Source organism: Nematolebias whitei, chromosome 14 (assembly GCF_014905685.2).
Source record: "Nematolebias whitei isolate Nwh7 chromosome 14, NemWhi1, whole genome shotgun sequence".
In the NCBI taxonomy this organism is placed as follows: Eukaryota; Metazoa; Chordata; class Actinopteri; order Cyprinodontiformes; family Rivulidae; genus Nematolebias; species Nematolebias whitei.
The window spans coordinates 9,170,424-9,178,294 of record NC_056511.1 but is presented as its reverse complement, the minus strand read 5'-3'; the positions used below and the strand labels follow the sequence as shown (position 1 = coordinate 9,178,294).

The following is a 7,871-nucleotide window of genomic DNA, read 5'->3' as shown; positions in this document are numbered from 1 at the left end:
TTTTTTTTTTTTTTGCAGGAACAAACATAAATACAGTACGAATTAAAAAAAAAACCACGATGATCGAAAAAGTGAAACTAATTGAAAAACAACTAAAAATAATCAACTTTTGCTAAATTTGAATTAAACTGTGCAAAGAGTAACTTCAAATTTTGCAATATGATAAAAAAAATTATTATACTAATTAATTAGAAATGTTACACAAGATTTAAAATATGTATAAAACTTTAGTATGACAACCTGTTTTGGAACTACAGTATACTTGATATGACAACTATTTTGATTTGTTCTGGTGTGCTTAACAATATTTGTAACTTTCATATTTCTGTTAATTCTTTTTAAGTAGTATTTTGCACAAAATGCTGTGTGCATGTTGTTTTAGCTGGCACACTTAATAGTTTTGATGGTGAGATACTTTTGCATTTATAACCTTACCAGTTTACGGTAAATAAAAATAACAAAATAACAGCAGCAAGAAACATTTGTACACAAAATAAAAAATGGAGTTTTAAATAATAAATGAGAAGGAAACTTTTTAAAAACAAATCACTGGTGTACAATGTTATTTAAATCCAATTTTTCATTGGTACAGAATGATAAAAGAAACAGAAACGTGCATTACTGCTGTAGTAACGAGTGAATATGTCATTGTCCTGTGAGGGCTTCCGTAGCAAGTTCCGTGTCGACATTGTGTATAAAAATAAGGTAGAATTGAGTTTTTGGTGGTACATATTTACCTTCGTTTCGCTTGCCTCGATGTGTACTTTGTCTTTAAACCTTTCACATGTGAGACACCGCCGGATGCCTTTACAAGCGCATGAATTACCACCGTCAGTTCCGTCAGAAGCCATCGTCGTGGTACATCTTCTTCTTACGCTGGAAACGGAGACGCCAAAGAGGCATACCTCATCACTTTCGCCATCTATCGGAGAGAAGCCGCAAATAAACAAAAAATGGGCTAAACAGCACTTTACAATTTATTATGAGTTCAAGTTTATTTTAAATATTCTTATTTTATCTACGTGTAGCTCTCTGTACTAAAATCATATACTTAAAAAAACCCCAACTAAAACAACTTGTAGCCTTTTGCCTTGCAGACAAAACACAGGGTGACATTCCTAAAGTTACCGTTCAAGCCACGCCTACCGGATGTAGACACTTTTTCCCCGGGAAAGATCAGTTTCTGTTAATGCCTTTTGCTTTCATCAAAGTCTCCGAAGTGTTTGTAAGTACTTTTATGCGTGAATTGTATAGAATTATTGAACATGAATAAAGCAACATTTTATGTACGGTTTTCCTATGCGACATAACTAAATAATTCGTCGATTATTATAACAAATGCCAACTGTGTTTTCGTAGCTAGCCGTCACTCCACAAATTCAACCCTCTCAAGCTAATTATTATTTTTTTTTTTAATATCGCCAACCAATAAATTATGTTGTCACTTTTGTCTGTTGAAATCGTTAAACCATGTTGTTACACGATCAATGTAACTTTAAACCTAAAATGTTGACTCAAACCTGTAGTAAAACGTTGAGTCCATTTAATAATTTCTCACGTGAAAAGTCCCCCCCCCCCCTCTGGAACCACTTCCGGTGAGTATTTAATTTATTTTGTAAATATGTTAACATCAAATGGATTTTGCTTGCTACGAATACAAAACACACCAAGGAGGATTGGAGCCAAAACTACCTCAAAACGCTCTTGATTTGGAAATTGTATGCCTATTTTTATTGTTGTCATCACTCTTTGTTAAAAAAAATCAGGTCTCTCTTGTAAATGAGTCCCCGAGGCTCAATGGGATTAACCTGTCTAAATAAAGGTTGAATGAAAAAAATAAAATCTGGTTCAATCTTCTGAGTTCTGAGGCTCAATGACACTAACCTGCTGTATAAATAAAGGTTGTTCTCCTCAGTCATTTTGAACAATGTGACTCTCTTGAAAGCTTTTTTTTTTAACTATACATAGCAATAGTATCATAAGTTGCTCAAGGACACATCCACCATTACAGTTTTTTTTAACATCTTGGCACTTCTTTTCTGCCTTATTAATTTCTGAAATGTGACTGTCCCTACAGAAAATCAATGGAGAAAATAACAGAGAAACTTTTACTGGAGAAAGCTTCTCCAAAAGCCACCAAGCTGGAGCAAATCAAAGCGCTGAAGTAAGTTTTTTCACCTTTTTGTAGTATAAGTTGTTTTTTTCCTGCCCTTTATACGTTCCTGGTTGGACAAAGTTGGAAATGTCTTGGAGAGATGGCAGTGAGGTTTTTGACCCAAATATTCAATTTGAGGGTGAGAAAATGCCTGAGTGAGGAATGGAGAAAAAGTGCCAAGTAGGTATCTCTGCAGAGAACAAGGGTGATGTATAGAGTTGTAACAAATACAGGAATACAGGGGAATTGATCTAAAACAGTTAAGTCTGGTTTTCTGGACGGGTTCAAAACAAAAAAAATAAAAAAATTGTAGAAACATTTTGTCTTTCATCCGAAAAATTCTTCAGTCTGAGGAGCTGTATTCATCCCAAAGATCCAGTCCCCCGGTACAAACAGAGTAATATTGTGTATGCTGTTCAGTGTCAGGAGGGTGATCAGTCTTGCATCGGGGAAACTAAACAGCCACTGGCCAAAAGGATGGACCAGCACAGAAGATCATCATCATCATCAGGCCAGGACTCTGTGATTTATCTCCAGGTCAGCAGTCACTCGTTCAGGGATGAAGATGTTCACATCCTTGATAGAGAGGAACGATGGTTTGAGAGAGGAGTAAAGGAGGCCATCTTTGTGAAAATAAATCGTCCATCATTAAACAGGGGTGGAGGCCTCCGGGTTTAACTGTCCCCCTCTTACAATGCTGTTATTGCTAGTATCACTCAACCCCCTGTGAATAACAAGAAAGGGTGCTAATGATCCATTGTTTGATTGACGTTCCTCTTTGATCATGTGAGCAGCTGGTTTTGGTTGTCAGCAGCAAAACTGGTTGAGCCTGTACAAGAAGGTGCTATTTATAAGACTGAGCTGAATACATCACCTCAGACTGAAGAAGTCTTTCGGATGAAAGATGAAACGTTTCTACAATTTTTTGTTTTTTGAATATCCAGAGGACCTGACTTAACTTTTTTTTTTTAACTTCTACCTGGATTATTGAGCATGCATCAGGACAGGGGAATTAAGTTGATGAGCCACACAACGAAGATCTGGGAGAGAGTTGTGGAAGCTAAACTTAGGCGAGAGGTGACTATCTGTGAGCAGCAGTATGGTTTCATTCCGAGAAAGAGCACCACAGATGCCATCTTTGCTTTGAGGATGCTGATGGAGAAGTACAGAGAAGATCAGAAAGAACTCCATTGTGTCTTTGTGGATTTAGAAAAAGCATGTGACAGAGTGCCGAGGGAGGAGGTGTGGTATCACACAAGGAAATCTGGAGTGGCAGAAAAGTATGTTAGACTGGTACAGGACATGTATGAGGACAGCAGGTGAGATGTTCTGTAGGAGTGACAGATAGCTTCAAGGTGGAGGTAGGATTGCATCAAGGATCGGCTCTGAGCCCCTTCTTGTTTTCTCTTGTGATGGACCGACTAACAGATGAGGTCAGGCAAGAATCCCCATGGACTATGATGTTTGCAGATGACACTGTGATCTGTAGTGAGAACAGGGAACAGGTGGAAGAGAACGTGGAGAGGTGGAGGTATGCACTTGAAAGAAAAGGAATGAAAGTCAGCCGTAGTGAGACAGAGTACGTGTGAATGAGAGGGAGGCCGGTGGAACAGTGAGGCTACAAGGAGCAGAGGACACAAAGGTGCAGGACTTCAAGTACTTGGGGTCCACTGTCCAGGGAAATGTGGAGTGTGGTAAAGATGTGAAGAAGAAAGTCCAGGCAGGATGGAGTGCATGGAGAAAAGTTTCAGGAGTGATTTATGAATAAAGAGTGTCAGGAAAGGTCAAAATGAAAAGTTTACAAGACAGTGGTGAGACCAGCTGTGTTGTATGGTCTGGAGACAGTGGCATTGACAAAAAGACAGGAGGAATGAAGATGTTGAGGTTCTCCTTTGGAGTGACAAGGATGGATAAGATTAGGAATTAAATCATGAGAGGTACAGCACAGGTTGAACAACTGGGAGATCAAGTTAGAGAGACCAGTCTGGGATGGTTTGGACATGTCCAGAGCAGGGACAGTGGGTATATTGGTAGAAGGATGTTAGAAATGCAGCTGCCAGGAAAAAGACAGAGGAGATGTATGGATGCAGTTAGAGAGGACATGGAGGTAGTTGGAGTGAGGACAGAGTGAGATGGAGGAGGATGACTCGCTGTGGCAACCCTGAAGAGGGAAAAGCTGAAAGAAGAAGTTGTGACGTAAATTTTACAGAGACAACAGAAGTTCAGGAGTTAATAACTTCATGCAAACACTGACCTGAGGTTTTTTTGTTTGTTTGTTTGTTTTTCAGTCTGTCCAAGATGGGGCTGAAGCTGCAGGACCTTCCTGTCAAACTGCTGTCCCGTCTCCAGTCCCTGGAGCGTTGGGATTTGTCTGGAAACCGACTGCAGGAGTTTCCAAAGAACTTGGAGCTTCGTGCGCTTCGATACCTGGACCTCAGTGATAACCAGATGGAGGACGTCACCACCCTGGAGTCTCTGAGCAGCTTGGAGGAGCTCAAGCTGGATGACAACTTTTATGTCACTGTGAGAACCTCGCTTTCTTACTGCTAATAGTAAAGTTTGATGGTCTTTGCTTCTGCAGCATTCAAATCAAAATCCTCCCTAATGCATATTCGTTTTTTTCTTGATTGCAAAATGTAGATAATTACGTCATGTTGCGTTAGTTATTTGCACTACTGCTCACAACAAGAAATGTTAGAGATCCGTTTGTAATGATTTCACATCTTTATGTAAAAAGTTTGTATATTTCCAGTCCATCAGTGGGCGTTTCTTATTACAGCGCAGACTTTTGGGATTTGAAATATTAGTTATTAAAATAACTGTTTTTCCAAAGGTCCGATTATGTTGAAGTTTTATCGCATAAAAAACAAAATATGATTTTGTGTTAAAAGTGTTAGATTTGCTCTTTAATGCTGATTTTGTTTTAGGTGAGTGACAATTATAAGCTGATGGTGTTACTGCCAAAACTGAGGATTTATAACGGCAAAGATGTCAGCACCACAGCCAACCACTTGAGATATGTGTATAGAGACAACCTAAAGACCAGGGTATGAAACTGTCATTTCATATTTTTTTCTACTTTATGATGGTTCTGTTCCAAACTTTATGCCCAATCATGGCTCTGAATGATATTACACTTGTAGTTTGGTTAGTTCACTTGTAGGCCTGTCGCGATAAACAATAAATCAATTATTTGCATGATAAATGAAAATTATTGACCTCGTTTTCATTTATCGGCTTTATTGTTTCTTCATCTCTCTCCTTCTACTGGACACCGGATGACAAAAGGCTCAACTCAGGTGTTCTTCACTGACCCCTCCCTTTCTCTTTTCTCTTTAAAATCTGTTTTAACCGTCCAACATCGTGCTTTTGGATCGTTAAAAGCAGCTAAGCTGGGAAGCTAAGCTACGAGCTAAGCTAACAGGCCGACTTCGCAACAAAAACCTCCGTCTTTTTGAAGCTCTAAAATTCACAAATGAAACCCGTGCCTTCGTGTAAAAAGTTGTTTTTTTCTGCAAAAAGAAGCTGAGAACTTGTTTACTGATTTTTTTATTAAAAGCTTTGTGTGAAAAATGCTATGCTAATGAGCTCAAATCACAGCGAGCGTCCGCCATTTTGAGAACCAAATAAAGGAAGGAGAGACAGCCCATGTCACGTCAATGAACCTCCTTCCCATTTTCTTAGAGACACGTTGCTCAACTAGCCGTCCTTCGGTTCAAACAGTCTTATACTGCCATCCAGTGGTCAGAAAAAAGTAATGCACTCAAAACAAAACATTTCTTCTTAAATTTGACAATAATTACTATTGTCAAATTTCAAACAATATTATCGTTTATCGCAATAATGTCTGAGACAATTAATCACCCAGCTAAATTAAAAGTTTTATACTACCATCCAGTGGTCAAAAAAGGTACTACACCCAAAACAAATTAAGCAACATTTCTTCTTAAATTTGACAATAATTACTAATTATTGTCAAATTTCAAACAATATTATCGTTTTTCACAAAAATTTCTGAGATAATTAATCGCCCAGCAAAAATGCAGTGGGAATGCTGAGTTGAACGACTTTGCTGAATCTTGTTAAATGGTGAATTGTTAAAGTCAAAACAAACGGAACAGACAATAAAACCAGCAAAACAGTAGCTAAAAACTATAATAAAAGGCAAAAAAAAAAAAGACACAATCGATGCAGCAGAGCTAAAGCTAAAAGCAGCAGAACAACGGCTACACTACGCAAGAACGATGAGATTCTGTAGCTAAAAATAGCCTACCGGTACATTTATGCTAAATTTAGAAAAACGACAATGAGAAGAACTGATTAATATAAATTCAATTAAAGGTAAAAGTAGCAAAAGAGATGCTAAAGTTGGTATAACAGCTAAAATTAACAAAATGGCTAAAAACGGAAAGTTACAAAACGGTAGCTATAAGCTAACAGAAGCGAGACGACCACTAAAAGTGGCAGAATGATAGCTAAAAGCTACAAATGGTGTCTGTTTTGCATCATCTGTGCTCCTGTCCTTCGTGGCACTAACTGTTGTATAATTTCAGATCGTTGCAGTTTGGGAGAAAAACTTCAGTCTTCCAGATCCCAGTACAGCTGAGAAAATGTCCACTTTGGAGAAGAACTTTGTGAGCGCTGCTGCTCATCAAGTTAAATTTGGTCCCAGTTCAGTCAGCGATTTCACCAAATGGAGAGTAAGCTCTGAATGTTATGCAGGGGTTCGTTTTTAATATTTACATGTTGTTGTTTTTCTTCTCAACTTCACCTTTTTTTATTTCTAGGTGGAGATTTTAGCAAAAGAGTTTCTGCGCTCGCTGACGGAACCAAAAGAAGACTTTGACAGCCAGGAGTGTGCCGACGTTAAAGAGAACTGTGTAAGACTTTGAAATATGCACAGCAGTATAATTTTATTGAATACGACTATTATTATATTTTGTTGGCAAAAAATATCGATTTAAAGAGGACAGAAGTGGCTTCCTTCATATTGTTGCTGCTTTAATTTAGTGGACTCTAATCAAACCACCAACATTTGTAATCATCAAAATAATTTCAAACGTCTTTGTCGTCTTCAGGATGTCGCTGCGTCTTCCAAAAGGAAGCGAACCGAAGCAGCAGCAGAGACCAGCGTAAGACTGATGCCTCGCAAGAAGTTGCGCTCAGATCTCACGACATCTCCGGTCGACAGCAGCCGTCTCAAATCCAGCCTTCGCCTAAAACACCAGGCAGAAACTCCGATCAGGATAAGCCCCCTCAAGACGAGCAGAACTCTCTCTACTCCCACCAAAGCACAGACGAAGGCAGAGGCGCCCAGGAGGAGTTCGAAAGTGCAACAAACTAAAGAGGAGAAAAGTCAAGTTGGACAGAAGGACGATTTGAGTAAATGCAGAAATGCTCACGCGCTTCCCAAAACAAAGACTCGGGTAAAGTGCACAAAATACCTCACCTGCTGACATTTCTCAACCATAAACTATCTAGAAGAAAAAAAAAAAAAGCTTCAGGACTTGCATCTGAATCGTTCAAATAGACTTAAGCTTATCACCTGGATAGATTTATAATAAAATAAGAAGAATTTTTTTTTTTTTACTGTTTTGTCACTGATGCCGAGTTTAAAAATACAGTATGAATAATACCCAAGACTGATTTTAAAATATAATACCTCATTATCCAGTTTATTATGCATCATAAACTGGATAAGAACATGATGGGGCTG

The 7,871-nt window shown here is 38.5% G+C and overlaps 2 protein-coding genes across 2 annotated transcripts in view; one reads left to right on the top strand and one right to left on the bottom strand.

Annotated features, from left to right (window-relative positions):
* The window catches only part of alkbh4 (alkB homolog 4, lysine demthylase), a 13,905-nt gene extending 13,024 nt beyond the window's left edge, over window positions 1-881 (bottom strand). The window contains exon 1 of the mRNA XM_037687815.1: window positions 738-881. Within this exon, the coding sequence (XP_037543743.1) occupies window positions 738-851 (114 nt within the window). The 5' untranslated portion in view covers window positions 852-881. The remainder of the gene's footprint in view (window positions 1-737) is intronic.
* A 1,203-nt stretch (window positions 882-2,084) lies between these two features.
* Window positions 2,085-7,871, top strand: part of lrwd1 (leucine-rich repeats and WD repeat domain containing 1) — a 16,171-nt gene continuing 10,384 nt past the window's right edge. Inside the window, exons 1-6 of the mRNA XM_037687270.1 lie at window positions 2,085-2,164; window positions 4,444-4,678; window positions 5,083-5,202; window positions 6,709-6,855; window positions 6,943-7,035; window positions 7,234-7,581. Coding sequence (XP_037543198.1) covers window positions 2,085-2,164; window positions 4,444-4,678; window positions 5,083-5,202; window positions 6,709-6,855; window positions 6,943-7,035; window positions 7,234-7,581 — 1,023 coding nt within the window. The remainder of the gene's footprint in view (window positions 2,165-4,443; window positions 4,679-5,082; window positions 5,203-6,708; window positions 6,856-6,942; window positions 7,036-7,233; window positions 7,582-7,871) is intronic.